Source organism: Aquarana catesbeiana, linkage group LG08 (genome assembly GCF_042186555.1).
Source record: "Aquarana catesbeiana isolate 2022-GZ linkage group LG08, ASM4218655v1, whole genome shotgun sequence".
Taxonomy (NCBI): Eukaryota; Metazoa; Chordata; class Amphibia; order Anura; family Ranidae; genus Aquarana; species Aquarana catesbeiana.
Window position 1 is genome coordinate 293349261 of NC_133331.1, and position 19657 is coordinate 293368917.

The 19657-nt window shown below is 46.0% G+C and overlaps 2 protein-coding genes across 2 annotated transcripts in view; both read right to left on the reverse strand.

Moving 5' to 3' along the window:
• The window catches only part of LOC141104988 (uncharacterized), a 443832-nt gene that overhangs the window by 383971 nt on the left and 40204 nt on the right, over positions 1-19657 (reverse strand). The window lies entirely within an intron of this gene.
• On the reverse strand, positions 4882-8561 carry LOC141104814 (uncharacterized). Its single transcript, XM_073594580.1, is given in 3 exon segments — positions 4882-6842; positions 6844-8221; positions 8430-8561. Coding segments are annotated over 3 exon segments (1779 nt in total). The 5' UTR covers positions 8554-8561; the 3' UTR covers positions 4882-6565.

Genomic DNA, 19657 nt, shown 5'->3' on the forward strand with positions numbered 1-19657 from the left:
CCACTCTAGTCCTCTACCACTCCGGTCATCTACCACTCCGGTCATCTACCAGTCCAGTCCTCTACCACTCCGGTCATCTACCACTCTAATCTTCTACCTTTCCAGTCCTCTACCAGTCCGGTCATCTACCACTCTAATCTTCTACCACTCCAGTCCTCTACCACTCCAGTCCTCTACCACTCCAGTCCTCTACCACTCCGGTCATCTACCACTCTAATCTTCTACCTCTCCAGTCCTCTACTACTGAAGTCCTCTACCACTCCAGTCCTCTACCACTCCTTTCTTCTACCACTCCGGAAACGGTACCCACTTCATTTAAAGTCCCAGGGCAAATCCTTTGTTTTACTCCATTCTTCTACCACTCCAGTCCTCTACCGCTCCAACCCTCTACCACTCCAGTCTTCTACCACTCAAGTCTTCTACCACTCCAGTCCTCTACCACTCCATTCCTCTACAACTCCAGTCCTCTACCACTCCAGTCTTCTACCACTCCAGTCCTCTACCACTCCATTCCTCTACAACTCCAGTCCTCTACCACTCCAGTCTTCTAACACTCCAGTCCTCTACCACTCCAGTCTTCTACCACTCCATTCTTCTACCACTCCAGTCCTCTACAACTCCAGTCCTCTACCACTCCAGTCCTCTACCACTCCATTCCTCTACAACTCCAGTCCTCTACCACTCCAGTCTTCTACCACTCCAGTCCTCTACCACTCCATTCCTCTACAACTCCAGTCCTCTACCACTCCAGTCTTCTAACACTCCAGTCCTCTACCACTCCAGTCTTCTACCACTCCATTCTTCTACCACTCCAGTCCTCTACAACTCCAGTCCTCTACCACTCCAGTCTTTTACCACTCCAGTCCTCTACCACTACATTCCTCTACAACTCCAGTCCTCTACCACTCCAGTCTTCTACCACTCCAGTCCTCTACCACTCCAGTCTTCTACCACTCCATTCCTCTACCACTCCAGTCCTCTACAACTCCAGTCTTCTACCACTCCAGTCCTCTACCACTCCAGTCTTCTACCACTCCATTCCTCTACCACTCCAGTCCTCTACAACTCCATTCCTCTACCACTCCAGTCTTCTACCACTCCAGTCCTCTTACCACTCAAGTCCTCTACCACTCAAGTCTTCTACAACTCCAGTCTTCTACCACTCCATTCCTCTACCACTCCAGTCCTCTACCACTCCAGTCTTCTACCACTCCAGTCCTCTACCACTCCCCTCTTCTACCACTCTACTCTTCTACCACTCCAATACTCTACCACTCCATTCCTCTACAACTCCAGTCTTCTACCACTCCAGTCCTCTTACCACTCAAGTCCTCTACCACTCAACTACCACTCCAGTCTTCTACAATCCCTTCTGCTACCAGTCCAGTCATCTACCAGATCAGCCTGCTATAGTCCAGTCATCTACCAGTCTAGTCTGCTACAGTCCAGTTCAGTACAAATGGAAACCACCCCAACCTATAACTGGCCTTTGCAGCAAGGAGAACATGGAAGTACGTTCCTGTACCTTTAAGGAGGGGTGGGCTCCCTCCAGGCATACCAGCCCTTAATCTATCCATTTTTACTGTATATATGTGCTCCAACTTGGGAGATTCTCAAAATTTACAGAGTTAGGACTGCAGCACACTGGGGTGCTGTGACGTGGCCGCTGCAGCAAATGTGTGCAATGATCGGATTTTCTGACAACAAATGTTCGATGCGAGCTTGTTGTTGGAAAGTCCGACTGTGTGTAGGCTCCATAGAACATTTGTTGGTGGAATTTCCACCAACAAATGTTTGCGAGCAGGTTCTCAAATTTTCCGACAACAAAACTTGTCGGAAATTCCGATCGTGTGTAGACAATTCCGACGCACAAAGTTCCACGCATGCTCGGAATCAAGCAGAAGAGCTGCACTGGCTATTGAACTTCATTTTTCTCGGCTCGTTGTACATGTTGTACGTCACTGTGTTCTTGACATTCGGAATTTCCGACGACATTTGTGTGACCGTGTGTATGCAAGACAACTTTGAGCCAACATCCTTCAGGAAAAAAATCCAGGGTTTTGTTGTCGGAAAATCCTATCGTGTGTACAGGGCATAAGACAGGAAAAATTTGGTTTGTTGCAAGTTGGCTGGTAAGTGAGCTGGGAATTTTTACAGTCTAGTTCAGTCTTCTACCACTATCCATCTACCATTCCAGTTATCTACCAGTCCAGTCATTTACCAGTCATCTATCAGTGCAGTCCTCTACCACTCCAGTCCTCTACCACTCCAGTCTTCTACCACTCCATTCTTCTACCACTCCAGTCCTCTACAACTCCAGTCCTCTACCACTCCAGCCTTCTACCACTCCAGTCCTCTACCACTCCATTCCTCTACAACTCCAGTCCTCTACCACTCCAGTCTTCTACCACTCCAGTCCTCTACCACTCCAGTCTTCTACCACTCCAGTCTTCTACCACTCCAGTCCTCTACCACTTCAGTCCTCTACCACTCCAGTCCTCTACAACTCCATTCCTCTACCACTCCAGTCTTCTACCACTCCAGTCCTCTTACCACTCAAGTCTTCTACCACTCCAGTCCTCTACCACTCAAGTCTTCTACAACACCAGTCTTCTACCACTCCATTCCTCTAGAACTCCAGTCTTCTACCACTCCAGTCCTCTACCACTCCCCTCTTCTACCACTCTACTCTTCTACCACTCCAATACTCTACCACTCCATTCCTCTACAACTCCAGTCTTCTACCACTCCAGTCCTCTTACCACTAAAGTCCTCTACCACTCAACTACCACTCCAGTCTTCTACAATCCCTTCTGCTACCAGTCCAGTCATCTACCAGATCAGCCTGCTATAGTCCAGTCATCTACCAGTCTAGTCTGCTACAGTCCAGTTCAGTACAAATGGAAACCACCCCAACCTATAACTGGCCTTTGCAGCAAGGAGAACATGGAAGTACGTTCCTGTACCTTTAAGGAGGGGTGGGCTCCCTCCAGGCATACCAGCCCTTAATCTATCCATTTTTGCTGTATATTCGTGCTCCAACTTGGGAGATTCTCAAAATTTACAGAGTTAGGACTGCAGCACACTGGGGTGCTGTGACGTGGCCGCTGCAGCAAATGTGTGCAATGATCGGATTTTCTGACAACAAATGTTCGATGCGAGCTTGTTATTGGAAAGTCCGACTGTGTGTAGGCTCCATAGAACATTTGTTGGTGGAATTTCCACCAACAAATGTTTGCGAGCAGGTTCTCAAATTTTCCGACAACAAAACTTGTCGTAAATTCCGATCGTGTGTAGACAATTCCGACGCACAAAGTTCCACGCATGCTCGGAATCAAGCAGAAGAGCTGCACTGGCTATTGAACTTCATTTTCCTCGGCTCATTGTACATGTTGTACGTCACCGTGTTCTTGACGTTCGGAATTTCCGACGACATTTGTGTGATCGTGTGTATGCAAGACAACTTTGAGCCAACATCCTTCAGGAAAAAAATCCAGGGTTTTGTTGTCGGAAAATCCTATCGTGTGTACAGGGCATAAGACAGGAAAAATTTGGTTTGTTGCAAGTTGGCTGGTAAGTGAGCTGGGAATTTTTACAGTCCAGTTCAGTCTTCTACCACTATCCATCTACCATTCCAGTTATCTACCAGTCCAGTCATTTACCAGTCATCTATCAGTGCAGTCCTCTACCACTCCAATCTTCTACCACTCCAGTTTTCTACCACTCCATTCATTTACCACTCTAGTCTTTTACCACTCCGGTCATCTACTAGTCCGGTCATCTACCACTCCAGTCTTCTACCAGTCCATTCATTTACCACTCTGGTTATCTACCACTCCAGTCATCTACCACTCCAGTCATCTACCATTACAGTCTTCTACCAGTCCATTCATTTACCACTCCAGTCATCTACCAGTCCATTCATTTACCACTCTGGTCATCTACCACTCCAGTCTTCTACCACTCCAGTCATCTACCATTACAGTCGTCTACCATTACAGTCTTCTACCAGTCCATTCATTTACCACTCCAGTCATCTACCACTCCAGTCTTCTACCACTCCAGTCTTCTACCACTCCAGTCTTCTACCACTCCAGTCTTCTACCACTCCAGTCTTCTACCACTCCAGTCATCTACCACTCCAGTCATCTACCATTACAGTCTTCTACCAGTCCATTCATTTACCACTCCAGTCTTCTACCACTCCAGTCCTTTACCACTCCAGTCATCTACCACTCCAGTCATCTACCACTCCAGTCATCTACCACTCCAGTCAACTACCACTCCAGTCTTCTACCACTCCAGTCTTCTACCACTCCAGTAATCTACCACTCCAGTCTTCTACCAGTCCATTCATTTACCACTCCAGTTATCTATCATTTTAGTCTTTTATGACTCCAGTCACCTACCTTTCCAGTCACCTATCACTCCATTCTTCTACCACTCCAGTCGTCTACCACTCCAGTCATCTACCAGTTCAGTCTGCTATGTCTCCAGTTAACTACAGCATCCGTCATCTACTAGTCCAGTCCCACTATACTTCTCTGTATCCTGCTGCAGTACAGCTTCCTGCCAGGCCAACTTAAAGTCCAGTTCTGTTGTCAGTCTCGTGCCTGTAGATACCTGAATGGTGACCTGGGAGTAGCTTGCTAAGTTTAAATTCCAATGAGCGAGAACACCAGCTACCCCTTTGACTTGACCCTCAGGGAAAGTGGCCATAGTGAGATAAGTGGTCTCCTTCCACATCCCATGTCATCTTGAGGTACGGATCTTTATCCGTAGGTTAAATAAAATGCATACAATCAACCAATAAAACCATTGCTGTTAATAATAAAGAAGTGGTGTAGTAACCTTGGAAATTGTTAGACAACATGAGCAGGTGACAAAATAGAACTTTATTGTGTTTTAAAACATTACAGCCTTGCCCAAAAAATAAGGACAGGGCTTCATAGGTATAGGTATCAGAACGAAGCTTTGCAGTAACTATTTACATTACAATCCCCATCATTAGAGGTCATTCTATCAGTCCTTCTATCAGTGTCCCCATCATTAGAGGTCCCTCTATCAGTGTTCCCATCATTAGAAGTCCTCCATCCATGTCCCCATCATTAAAGGTCCTCCATGAGTGTCCCCATCATTAGAAGTCCCCCATCAGTGAAGGTCCTCGATCAGTGTCCCCATCATTAGAGGTCCTCCATAAGCGTTCCCATCATTAGAGGTCTCCCATCAGTGTCCCCATCCTTAGAGGTCCCCCATTAGTGTCCCCATCATTAGAGGTCCCTCTATCAGTGTCCCCATCATTAGAGGTCACCCATCAGTGTCCCCATCATTAGAAGTACCCCATCAGGGGAGGTCCTCCATCTGTGTCCCCATCATTAGAGGTCCTCTATCTATGTCCCCATCATTAGAGGTCCTTCATAAGCGTTCCCATCATTAGAGGTCTCCCATCAGTGTCCCCATCATTAGAGGTGCCCCATCAGTGTCCCCATCATTAGAGGTCCCTCTATCAGTGTCCCCATCATTAGAGGTCACCCATCAGTGTCCCCATCATTAGAAGTCCCTCTATCAGTGTCCCCATCATTAGAGGTCACCCATCAGTGTCCCCATCATTAGAGGTCCCCCATCAGTGGAGGTTTTCCATCTATGTCCCCATCATTAGAGGTCCTCCATCAGTGTCCCCATCATTAGAGGTCTTCCATCCATGTCCCCATCATTAGAAGTCCCCCATCAGTGTCCCCATCATTATAGGTCCCTCTATCAGTGTCCCCATCACTAGAGGTCCCTCTATCAGTGTCCCCATCATTAGAGGTCCCCCATCAGTGTCCCCATCATTAGAAGTCCTCCATCAGTGCTGGTCCTCGATCAGTGTCCCCATCATTAGAGGTCCCCCATCAGTGTCCACATCATTAAAAGTCACCCATCAGTGGAGGTCCTCCATTCATGTCCCCATCATTAGAGGCCCCCCATTAGTGTCCCCATCATTAGAGGTCCCCCATACGTGTCCCCATCATTAAAAGCCCCCCATCATTATAGGTCCCTCTAACAGTGTCCCCATCATTATAGGTCCCTCTATCAGTGTCCCCATCATTAGAGGTCCCTCTATCAGTGTCCCCATCATTAGAAGTCCCCCATCAGTGGAGGTGACCCATCAGTGTCCCCATCATTACAGGTCCCCCATCAGTGTCCCCATCATTAGAAGTCCCCCATCAGTGAAGGTCCTCCATCCGTGTCCCCATCATTAGAGGCCCCCCATTAGTGTTTCCATGTTGAATCCGAGGGTTGGATGGGAGCTGGGACCCAGTAGCTGGAACTCTGTGGGTGGGACTTAGTGGGCGGGACTCAATGGGTGGGATTTGGTGGGCGGGACTCAATGGGTGGGATTTGGTGGGCTCAGGAACATAGTGCAGCAGCCAGATCTGGAGGAGGAAGTTCCGTTAACTGAATGCTGGGGGCGGACCTACCACGTGGTTGGTTGCTAGGCACCAGGCGGCGCCCTAGCAACCAACCACTAATGCTGGCAGCGGCGGGTGGGAGGTGGGACTGCAGTGGCTAAGCCACAGAAGAATCATTGGCCACACTGCTCGTGATGCCCGTGATGCCAGGACCCCCTACATGTGGCTGCCCCCCCCCCAATGGTGGCCCCATCACCTCTCTTGTGGGTGTCACCAGTTCCTAGTGTGAGATCTCTGATGTACAGCAAAATATGATTGATATAGAAGACATTTCCCACACTCAGGACATTAATACACTTTGAGGGTTGTGTGGGTTCTCTGATGTTTGGTAAGATGAGACTTTTGTGTAAAACATTTCCCACACTCAGGGCAGGGATACGGCTTCTCACCAGTGTGAGATCTTTGATGTACAACAAGGTCTGATTTCCATCTGTAACTTTTTCCACACTCAAGGCAGGAAAACGGCTTTTTACCCAAGTGCCATATTTGGTGTTTAGCAAGACTGGACTTCCGTGAAAAACATTTCCCGCACTTTGAACAAGCATACGGCTTCTCATCCATGTGAGTCCTCTGATGCGAGTAAACGTGGGACCTCTGCGAAAAACATTTCCCGCACTCCGGGCAGGAATACGGCTTCTCACCCGTGTGAGATCTCCGATGTATGCTAAGATGGGACTTGTTTGAAAAACATTTCCCGCACTCGGGGCAGGAAAACGGCTTCTCCCCCGTGTGAGACCTCTGATGTTTAACAAGGTCTGATTTTTGTGAAAAACATTTCCCGCACTCGAAGCAGGTATGCATGTTCTCGCCCGTGTGCAATCTCTGATGTCTGGAAAGACTGCTCTTCTCTGCAAATAGTTTTCCGCACTCAGAGCAGGCATATGGACTCGCCCCTGCGTGAGATCTTTGATGAACGGCAAGTCTTGATTTCTGCAGAAAACATTTCCCGCACTCAGGGCAGGGATACGGCTTCTCACCCGTGTGCCACCTCAGATGTCTGGAAAGATCGGGCCTCCGTGCAAAACATTTCCCACACTCAGGGCAGGAATACGACTTCTCACCGCTGTGCGATCTCTGATGTCTGGAAAGACTGTTCTTATCTGAGAAACATTTCCCGCACTCGAGGCAGGAATGTGGCCTCTCCCCCGTGTGGGATCTTTGATGTAAAATAAGTTCTAGTTTCTGTGTATAACTCTTTCCGCATTCAGAGCAGGAATGCGGCTTCTCGCCGGTGTGCAATCTCAGATGGACAGAAAGACTGGTTTTCCGTGAAAAAACTTTCCCGCACTCAGGGCAGGGATACGGCTTCTCCCCCGTGTGAGTTCTGTAATGTATGTCCAGTTTTGATTTACGAGAAAAACATTTCCCACATTCGGAACAGGAATACGACTTCTGTCCTGGGTGAGATCTTTGATGTGTAAGAAGGTCTGATTTCTGTGGATTATTTTTACCGCACTCGGGGAAGAAATTAAGCTTCTCTCCTGTGAGGGATCTCTGAAGTACACTAAGATTTAATTTGGAGCGAAAAGTTTCCCCACAATCAGGACAGGAAAATGTCTTCTCCCCCTGAATCCCGGCACCACCCCTCACAGTACGAGGTTGCTCAGAGTCAGAGGGATTCCATGGTCTATCCACACTGTGAAGTCCACCATCCATAGTGGAGATCATTGTCTTTTCTCCTCCACAATCTCCTGTGATGTCCTCATCTTCTATTTTACAACCTGGAGATAAAGTGAGAAGATCCTTTGAGAGTTTCTCCATGGCGTGTCCTGGAAAAATATAAAAAACATCATCAATAGATATGAGAGGGTTAGTTCACTTCCATCAAGATTCCATCTGGATCAGGTAGATATGAGTGAGCAGATGTTTCCTGATGATGCCTCCTATTGGCTGATATTACTCAGCTCCTGCCCTATTCTTGACCAATCAGTGTGCAGTAACAGATCAGAGATAAGAGAAGAATATATTATGAGTCACCTGTGCTGATCTCTGTAGGAGTGTCCTCCTCTATGAATGTCCTTGTCATTCCAGCCTCCTCCATATATCGCTGATCATCCCTCACATACGTCTCTTCTACTTCACCCTCAACTTTCATGTTCATCAGATCTTCACCCTAAACCAGCAGAAAGACAGAAAATAACATCTGTAACATAGAAGTATTTATGATGTGAGATCACATAGACAATATCATCTTGTAGAGTCCACACATCATCTCCACATGTCAGAGTGTTCAATCACTTTATGTTCCCGACCCTCAACTCCACCTACCTGATGATGGTGAGGGATGGTGTGACCTTCCTGTGTGGAATCCCGGGAATACAGAGGACGGGGACATCTCTCTGGTGGGTTCCTGGTATTAGGTGGCTCCATCTTGATATCCTTATAAAGATCCTTGTGTGCTTCAGAAAGCTCCTTCATCACACCATACTCCTCATCCTCCTGTTTATACTCTTCCTTAATAACAATATTATAATCCCTGAGGTTTCCACTCTGGATATAAAATAAAACATTTATTATAACAAACATGCTTGTGTATAAATCATAACTACCAATAATTGTTCCTCATCTACCTGATGATGGTGAGGGATGGTGTGACCTTCCTGTGTGGAATCCCGGGAATACAGAGGACGGGGACATCTCTCTGGTGGGTTCCCATTACTGGATCCATCTGTAGGAAACACACACACTGACTGAATACATTGTTTCTATGTGTTTATCAGATGATGGGGGATCTAGGTGGACCCTCCGTACTGCTCTCTCCTTTACAATAAAGTCTCCTCTTACCCGGTGATGTGAGGGGCGGCTGATTGTCCATCATGACGTCCTTGTAGAGATCCTTGTGTCCTTCTAAATACTCCCACTCCTCCATGGAGAAATAGACAGTGACATCCTGACACCTTATAGGAACCTGACACACACAATGATACAGTCACCATCCAGACACATCCCTTGTCTGTTACTGGATAATGTCCCAGAATTCCCAGAATCCTCCTCACCTCTCCTGTCAGCAGCTCCATCATCTTCTTGGTGACTTCTAGAATCTTCTCCATGTTGTGTCTCTCAGGTTTTAGGGAGTCACATGGAGGCACTGTGATGGTCATATGATCACCTGACTTCACAAGAGGAAATCTCTGTATTGGAGAACCAATAGGAATATCATGTTAGAATCCCAGAATCCTCCTCACCTCTCCAATCAGGTCTGTGTTTTATTAATAGAGATAAGAGTGATGTCATGTGACCTCCCAGAATCCTCCTCACCTCTCTGGTCAGGTCTGTGTTTTATTAATAGAGATAAGAGTGATGTCATGTGACCTCCCAGAATCCTCCTCACCTCTCCGGTCAGGTCTGTGTTTTTATTAATAGAGATAAGAGTGATGTCATGTGACCTCCCAGAATCCTCCTCACCTCTCCGGTCAGCAAGTAGATGATCTCCAGGGTGAGGTTTAGTATTCTCTCAGTCATGTGATGCTGGTCCTCCTCCATCTTCATTGGTCATGTGATCTATACAGGTTTCCTGTAAACCAATAATTGATAACAGAGAATTGTCTGGACTGTACTGGTTGTACAAAATTAGGATGGATGGGGGGATAATATGAGTGTTGCTACAGATATACATATAGTCCCCACTGAGTATAGACACATATTGAGGCCCAGAGGGAGGAGGAGCTGTGAGGTCAGTGTGATGTCATAGGATTCTAACTCTGATTAAAGGGACATTGGGAGGAGGAGCTGTGAGGTCAGTGTGATGTCATAGGATGCTCTGGCTCTGATTGGAAGGACATTGGGAGGAGGAGCTGTGAGGTCAGTGTGATGTCATAGGATGCTCTGGCTCTGATTGGAAGGACATTGGGAGGAGGAGTTGTGAGGTCAGTGTGATGTCATAAGATTCTCTGACTCTAATAGGAAGGACATTGGGAGAGGAGCTGTGAGGTCAGTGTGATGTCATAAGATTCTCTGACTCTGATTGGAAGGACATTGGGAGGAGGAGCTGTGAGGTCAGTGTGATGTCATAGGATTCTCTGACTCTGATAGGAAGGACATTGGGAGGAGGAGCTGTGAGGTCAGTGTGATGTCATAGGATTCTCTGACTCTGATTGGAAGGACATTGGGAGGAGGAGCTGTGAGGGACACTCTGCGAGGTTTCTCTACACAGAATCAATGCTCCGGGGTGCGTCCCACCTCTTCTAAACTGACAGATGAACTTTGTCTTTAGGTTTTGCCAGGACACATCCTATTCCTGTGGTCTCCATGTACGGAGACTTTACTGATCACATTTTAGGATGAATATCTGGGAATCAGATCATTATGGAAAAATTATTTTTCAGAACAGTTACTATGAATTCTATTTTCCTCTTTCTTCCTATTATAATCTTATAAAATAAAGACATACATTATCCAATCCACTGTAACCAAAAAAGTCATATAATCCGTTAGTATAAACTGATGAGGTGAGAAGGTGATTGGTGGGAAAGGTGACACACCTCCAAATTGAAGACAATGTAAGTGGGGGAATGTTCTGCCCCTGAAGGGGTTAATCTAGGTTTCCACACTATATATGTGTGTATCATCATCTGCTGGAGATAAAAGATGTCACGGTGACTATGGAGGAAGAGGACGGAACATGACGGGGGGATTACTGGGAGTTAATATAAAATAATATCTTATTACCTCCTCTGCTGCCAGTTCCAGGAATGTCTCCTCTCTACTTCCTCCCGACTCACCTTTCACCTGGAACTTCCTGTCTGTACCTGACATCACTTCCTGTCTACCATAGAGACTTCCTGTCTGGGGAGAAGGGATATCACCACCTTGGCTGTTTGGGCATTTGGACAAACAACCAACCTTCATGTATAGTATGTCATGAATGGCGTTATCATGAATGGTCGGGATGGTGGACCTTCTGTGTAGGTTACAGCTGGCCTGGTAAAGAGAAGCACTGATTTGAGGATCTCGGAAATTACAAAATACAGGACTCACTGGAATGGCAGGAGTATAATGCAGCACTGGAGTGCTGGTCTTACAGGCAGGCAGCACATGGAATACTCATAAGACTGCATTGAGGTGCAGGACTCACAGGGAAATAGGAGTAGAGATGTGGATAATGGAACAATTCACTTTGTTTCAGATTCATTTGTTAATTTAATAATTTTGTTTCATCCTATTCGTTATGTTAGAATGATTCATTTCCTATATTCGGATTTGTTTCGTATATTTGTTGTTCCAAATCAATTCACGTTTCAGCACAGCATGGTGGCCAAGAAGTTAGAACTTCCACCTGGTAGCACTGGCGTCGCCAGTTTGAATCCCAACCACAACACCACCTACCTGGAGTTTGCATGTTCTCCCTGTGCCTGCGTGGGAAACCCCAAGGGTTTCCTCCGGGTACTCTGGTTTCCTCCCACACTCCAAAGACATGTTGGTTGGTTAAATGCAACACAAAATCACACCACTCTGAACAGAAGAGCCAAATGAGATGGACGGTGGCACACCTAATCCAGGTGCTCTGGCTCAGGATGTCCCTCCCACATCCTGAAATGAACCACAAATGTACATAGAAGAGCCGACACCACTGGGAATTCAGTCTTCCATTTTATTGTTGTCGTATGACCATGATCAAAAGAACACGCAGTGAGGGATCTCTGAAGTACACTAAGATTTAATTTGAAGCGATAAGTTTCCCAACAATCAGGACAGGGAAATGTCTTCTCCCCCTGAATCCCGGCACCATCCCTCACAGTACGAGGTTGCTCAGAGTCAGAGGGATTCCATGGTCTATCCACACTGTGAAGTCCACCATCCATAGTGGAGCTCATTGTCTTTTCTCCTCCACAATCTCCTGTGATGTCCTCACCTTCCATTTTACAACCTGGAGATAAAGTGAGAAGATCCTTTGAGGGTTTCTCCATGGCGTGTCCTGGAAAAATGTAAACAACATCATCAATAGATATGAGAGGGTTAGTTCACTTCCATCAAGACACTCCCATCAAGACAACACTGAAGAGAAAAGCCAAATGATGGGATGGACGGTGACACACCTAATCCAGGTGCTCTGGCTCAGGATGTCCCTCCCACATCCCGAAATAAACCGCAAATTTGCATAGAAGAGCCGGCACCACTGGAAATTCAGTCTTCAATTTTATTGTTGTCGTATGACCATGATAAAAAGGAAACGCAGTGTTCTTTTTATCATGGTCATACGACAACAATAAAATTGAAGACTGAATTTCCAGTGGTGCCGGCTCTTCTATGTACATGTTGGTTGGTTAATTGGCTCCTGTCTAAACTGGCCCCAGTATGTGTATGTATGAATGTGAGTTAGTGATTGTAAGCTCCTTGAGGGCAAGGACTGATGTGAATGTACAATATATTGTATATGTGAAGTGATGCGTAAGTTGACGGCGCTATATAAGTACCTGAAATAAATAAATTTCGGAAGATACACTACTGTCAAAGAAAGGGAGCACCTCCACCATGCCAACTATTTTGCCAAAAGTATTGGGATGCCTGTCTTCACATGCACATGACCTCAAATGGCATCCCAATCTTAGTCTGTAGGGTTCAATATTGAGTTGGCCCACCCTTTGCAGCTATAACAAATTCAACTCTTCTGGGAAGGCTGTCCACAAGGTTTAGGAGGGTGTCTATGGGAAAGTTTGACCATTTTTCCAGAAGCGCATTTGTGAGGTCAGGCACTGATGTTGAGCGAGAAGGCCTGGCCCGCAGTCTCCACTCTAATTCATCTAAAAGGTGTTCTATCGGGTTGAGGTCAGAACTCTCTGCAGGCCAGTCAAGGTCCTCCTCCCCCAACTTGCTCATCCATCTTGTTTAGCTCTGCATAGAAGCCAATCAACTTCCAGGTTTTATTCTCAAAGCTTAAATGAACAAGCTTAGAAGCTGATTAGCTACCATGCTCCAATGTTCGTAAAGTTCAGCCAATGTAATCTGACAGGGGGACTCAACTAGTTGTTACACCGGCTTCTGTTCAACAGAGAGCTGTATACACTGACCGAAGGTCGGACAATTGCTGCTGAACCGGCCGATTTTCGGCCCATGTGTACCGGGCTTAGGGAACCGCCTGGTCTTCTCCAGAGCTCACCCAAGCAAGCAGCTACTGAGAGCTGAAAAGCAGGCAAGAGTTCCTTGCAGTGCTGAGGCGCACTGATCACTGGACATTTTTGCATGTGCATTTTTGATGCATTCTGGTGTATTTTTTATGCGTTCCAGTGCATTTTCTCACCTTTTTTTTTTTTTACTTCATGTCAATTGGGGGCATTGCATTTTTAATGGATTTTGCCACATTCCACATGCATTCCATACAGGCAAAATGCAGCATGTTCTACTTTTGTTGACTGAACTGAAATGCACTGCACTGGTGTATGCTAGGGCCTTTGGCCAGGTTAAACATTGCCCATGCACTTTTTAATGCAGAATAGAAACTCACTGGACTGCATGTGGTGTGAACCAGCCCGGAGAGGATATCTACTAGGAGCCGTCAGAAGTGCACTGGGACACAAAGAAGGACACAAACTAGGAATACACAGGGAGACATTGAAGTAGACACAGGGGATAATAATAATAAAAGGCAGCCTGAAAGTCTGAGGGATGTCCAGGAAGGCTGAAAGCTGGAATGCACAGAGAATACAACAGATGCAAGGATATAATTTGCAAGCGAGAATGCACAGAGGATCACTAGGGACATGCTGAAGGACACTAGGAATACTGGAGGTACGAGGATCACACTGGAAGACACTTGCGAACAATTACTAGGAACAAGGGGTGTCTGGTACAGAAACTCTAGGAATCTTGAGATTACTAAAAGTCTCTCAGAAAGTAGGGTATTAAGAGTCTTGGGGATTCTTCTCAGGAAGCACTGGGGGTCACTAGTAATCATCTCCACTAGGATACAAGGAGGACACTAGGAATCTTCTCAGGAAAAATTGGCAATTGCCAGGAACCTTCTCCACTAGGCAACACAAAGAACACTAGGAATCTTCTCAGAAAACACTGGGGCTTACTAGGAACCTTCTCCACTAGGAAACACAAGGGACACTAGGAATCTTCTTAGGAAGCACTGGGTGTTATTGGGAATCTTCTCCACTGGGAAAAACAAGGGGTGGTAGGAATCTTCTCAGGAAGTACTGGGCCTTACTAGGAACCTTCTCCACTAGGAAAACACAAGCAACACTAGGAATCTTCACAAGAAGCCATGGGGGTTACTAGAAACCTTCTCCACTATAAAAAAAAAAGGGCATTAGGATCTTCTGAGGAAGCACTGAGGGTTATAAGAAACCTTCTCCACTAGGAAACACAAGGGGTATTAGGAATCTTCTCAGGAAGTACTGGGGCTTACTATGAACCTTCTCCACTAGGAAAACACAAGCGACATTAAGAATCTTCACAAGAAACCATGGTGTTTACTAGAAACCTTCTCCACTATAAAAAACAAAGGGCATTAGGAATCTTCTGAGGAAGCACTGGGGCTTACTAGGAACCTTCTCCACTAGGAAACACTAGGAATATTCTCAGGAAGCACTGAGGGTTACTAGGAGCCTTCTCCACTAGGAGACACAGGGGACACTAGGAATCTTCTCAGGAAGCACTGGGGCTTACTAGGAACCTTCTCCACTAGGAAAACACAAGCGACATTAGGAATCTTCACAAGAAACCGTGGTGGTTACTAGAAACCTTCTCCACTATAAAAAAACAAAAGGCATTAGGAATCTTCTGAGGAAGCACTGGGGCTCACTAGGATCCTTCTCCACTGGGAAACACTAGGAATCTTCTCAGGAAGCACTGGGGCTTACTAGGAACCTTCTCCACTAGGAAACACAAGCGACACTAGGAATCTTCACAAGAAGCCATGGGGGTTACTAGAAACCTTCTCCACTATAAAAACAAAGGACATTAGGAATCTTCTCAGGAAGCACTAAAGGTTACTAGGAACCTTCTCCACTAGGAAACACAGGGGACACTAGGAATCTTCTCAGGAAGCACTGGGACTTACTAGAAACCTTCTCCACTAGGAAACACAAGGGACACTAGGAATCTTCTCGGGAAGCACTGAGTGCTATTGGGAACCTTCTCCACTAGGAAACTTAAGGGATATTAGGAATCTTCCCAGGAAGTACTGGGGCTTACTAGGTACATTCTCCAACAGGAAAACACAAGCGACACTAGGAATCTTTAGATGAACCCATGGGGGGGTACTAGAAATCTTCTCCACTTTAAAAAACAGGACAAACAACACTAGGAAACACAAGGGACACTAGGAATCTTCTTAGGAAGTACTGGGTGTTATTGGGAATCTTATCCAATGGGAAAAACAAGGGGTATTAGAAATCTTCTCAGGAAGTACTGGGCCTTACTAGGAACCTTCTCCACTAGGAAAACACAAGCAACACTAGGAATCTTCACAAGAAGCCGTGGGGGTTACTAGAAACCTTCTCCACTATATAAAAAATAAAAAGGGCATTAGAAATCTTCTGAGGAAGCACTGAGGGTTATAGGGAACTTTCTCCACTAGGAAACACAGGGGACACTAGGAATCTTCTCATGAAGCACTGGGGCTTACTAGGAACCTTCTCCACTAGGAAACCCAGGGGACACTAGGAATCTTCTGGTGAAGTACTGGGGCATACTAGGAATCTTCTCCACTAGGAAACACAGGGGCACTAGAAATCTTCCCAGGAAGTACTGGGGCTTACTAGGAATCTTCTCCACTAGGAAACACAGGGGGCACTAGAAATCTTCTCAGGAAGTGCTGGGGCTTACTAGGAATCTTCTCCACTAGGAAACACAGGGGACACTAGAAATTTTCTCAGGAAGCACTGGGTCTTACTAGGAACATTCTCCACTAGGAAACACAGGGGACACTAGGAATCATCACTAGAAGCACTGGTGCCTACTAGGTACCTTCTCCACTAGAAAACACAATGAACATCAGGAAGCACTGTTGCTTACTAGAAACATTCTTTGCAGGAAGCCCTGAGGGTTACTGGGAATCTTCTCCACTAGGAAACAAGGGGGGCACAAGGAATCTTCTCAGGAAGCATTGGGGCTTATTAGGTTCCTTCTCCACTAGGAAATACAGGGGACACTAGGAATGTTCTCAGAAAACAGTGGGGCTTACTAGGAACCTGCTCGACTAGTAAATACAAGGGACACTAGGAATCAACTCAGGAAGCCATGGGAGTTACTAGGAACCTTCTCCACTAGGAAAAACATGGGACATTAGGAATATTCTCAGGAAGCACTGGGGCATACTAGGAACCCTCTCCAATAAGAAACACAGGGTCACCAGGAAGCACTGGGGCTTAATATGAACCTTCTCCACTAGGAAACACATGGGAAACCTGTAATCCTCTCAGGAAGCCATGGGAGGTAGTAGGAACCTTCTCCACTTGGAAGTTTTGTGGGATAACAGGTAACAGCGGAACCTTTCATTTTAAAGTCATGAGACTACAGATACCATCATGCTTGCTGGTCTTTGGGAATAGAAGAGCCCGAACAGCAGCAAAGCCATAGATTTGTGACATAATAATGATATTACTTCCATTATTATACATGACAGCTTCCCACTGATTGGTAAGGACGGCAGGTACTTAACGACCAGTGATATCACCAGCCCCATTCACCTACATGGCCAGAAATAGTTAAAAGGAAAAAAAGGCGTAGGGGCTCTCCCTAATTTATACCAGACCATTCAGGTTTAGTATAAGTTTTAAGGGGGGACCTCATGCAAATAAAAATACAAAAAAGTGTGGTATTCACTCCAAATTACATAGGGAAAAGGTTGTTACCACAATACTGCCTTTGCTCAGTGAGGCCTAGCAACCTTTATGGTGGTGCAGTGGGTTCACATCCGAAAAAATATTCAGTGTGATATTTCCAGTCCAAAGCTACTGTTTTTTGATGTTTTAATAGGACAAGGGAGATAAAAATATGAAAAAAGGAGAGTAACAACCCACATCTTTGGTGAAAGGAGTGGAGAAATGAAAGAAAGAGAAAATGGACACCAGAAAGTGGTGGCATCAAGGCCACTAGTTATAAATTATCCCAGTAGAAGATATGGAATCCTGGGGTAAAATAAAAAAGCCAACCCAGAGCTTCCAAGAGAACGAACTCTAAAGGATTGATGAACCCTTATAACCCTTAGAGAAAAGAGGATCCATTCCAAAAGACAGAATTGAAATACTCATGAAAAGTCTTCCTCTTAAAAGATTAAATCCAACTTTAGTTAATTGTCAGCCTCCCAGGTGAAAAGCCAAAGAGCCCTTTGCATGTGAACAGACATCAGGCTCATGCAAAAGGTGAGTCTAATGTCTTGTAAGAGGCCATCACAGCTAAAGCACGGGGCTTGAGACATTTTATCAAAAAGCTCAGACATTGAGGATCAGTTCTAGCAATGATAGGATCCTTATGAAAAGTGTTAATCCATTAAGACAGGCATGTGCAGATCTAAGTAACTGGTAGGACAGGTTTTCCTAAGACAAGGGGGTGAAAAGGTGAAAAAGGAATGGTCGCAATCCACATTTTTGGTTAAAGGAGTAGGGGAAATATAGAATAGAGAAAATGGAAACCTGAAGGAGGTGGCATCAAGGCCACTGTATTTATAGTATTCCAATGGGGGATATAGAGCCTTTGGGCACAAAAAGCAAGCCACCCTGGAGCTTCTAGGAGAGCCAAAGGGTAAAGTCTTGTTGAGCCTTTCGAAAAAAAAAAGGATCCACTCAGAGAGACAGAATCACAGTACTCAGGAAAGAATTCTACTAGGGAAACAGTTGTAATAAGATGTTCCACACACCAAAATGAATACTTAAAAATTCCAGTAGGGAATTTCAGGATGAAAACTATCCACTCATTGGTAGGAATTCATGTGCCAAAAAAACAGCTATCAGGAGACCCAGATACAGTGGATAGTGGAGCAGGCTGTAGTATATAGAATGCAACATGAGTCCATACAAGAGTCCTTTGAGCTCTCTAGCTCTGAGAAGATAGTCTGTAGTATCAGGGCAGCCTTGCAGGGGGAGTTGAAGCACACTCCAAACATGTGAAGAAAAAAGTTTAAAGATACTGCAATGTGAGTTTTTTAATACGCTTTGTCTATTAAACATTACAGTCTTACTTATAGGTGCCTATTTCCTGTTTTAGGAGACCCAGATGAATGAGAGGATCAATGCTGACCCCTTAGGACCAGCAGGCATACTACATGTACAATAGTTCCATGGCTTTAACTTGTAGGATTCTGCCCCCTAGTGTTTCCTAATGGAGAAGACTCCTTGTGTCCTCCAGTGTTTCCTAGTGGAGAAGATGCCTGTTGTCCCCCAGCATTTCCTAGAGGAGAATACTCCTAGTGCCCCCCCGCCCCCAGTATTTCCTAGCAGAGAAGACTCCTAGTGTCCCCCAGTATTTCCTACCAGAGAAGACTCCTAGTGTCCCCCAGTATTTCCTAGCGGAGAAGACTCCTAGTGTCCCCCAGTATTTCCTAGCAGAGAAGACTCCTAGTGTCCCCCAGTATTTCCTAGCAAAGAAGACTCCTAGTGTCCCCCAGTATTTCCTAGCGGAGAAGACTCCTAGTGTCCCCCAGTATTTCCTAGCAGAGAAGACTCCTAGTGTCCCCCAGTATTTCCTAGCAGAGAAGACTCCTAGTGTCCCCCAGTATTTCCTAGCAGAGAAGACTCCTAGTGTCCCCCAGTATTTCCTAGCAGAGAAGACTCCTAGTGTCCCCCAGTATTTCCTAGCAGAGAAGACTCCTGGTGCCCCCCAGTATTTCCTAGCAGAGAAGACTCCTAGTGTCCCCCAGTATTTCCTAGCGGAGAAGACTCCTAATGTCCCCCAGTATGTCCTAGCAGAGAAGACTCCTAATGTCCCTCAGTGTTTCCTAGCGGAGAAGACTCCTAATGTCCCTCAGTGTTTCCTAACAGAGAAGACTCCTAATGTCCCTCAGTGTTTCCTAGCGGAGAAGACTCCTAGTGCCCCCCAGTATTTCCTAGCGGAGAAGACTCCTAGTGCCCCCCCCAGTATTTCCTAGCGGAGAAGACTCCTAGTGTCCCCCCGGTATTTTCTAGCAGAGAAGACTCCTAGCCCCCCCTCCCCCAGTATTTCCAGCAGAGAAGATTCCTAGTGTCCCTCAGTGTTTCCTAGCAGAAAAAAATTGTAGTTTCCTCCAGTATTTCCTAGCGGAGAAGACTCCTAGTATCCCCCAG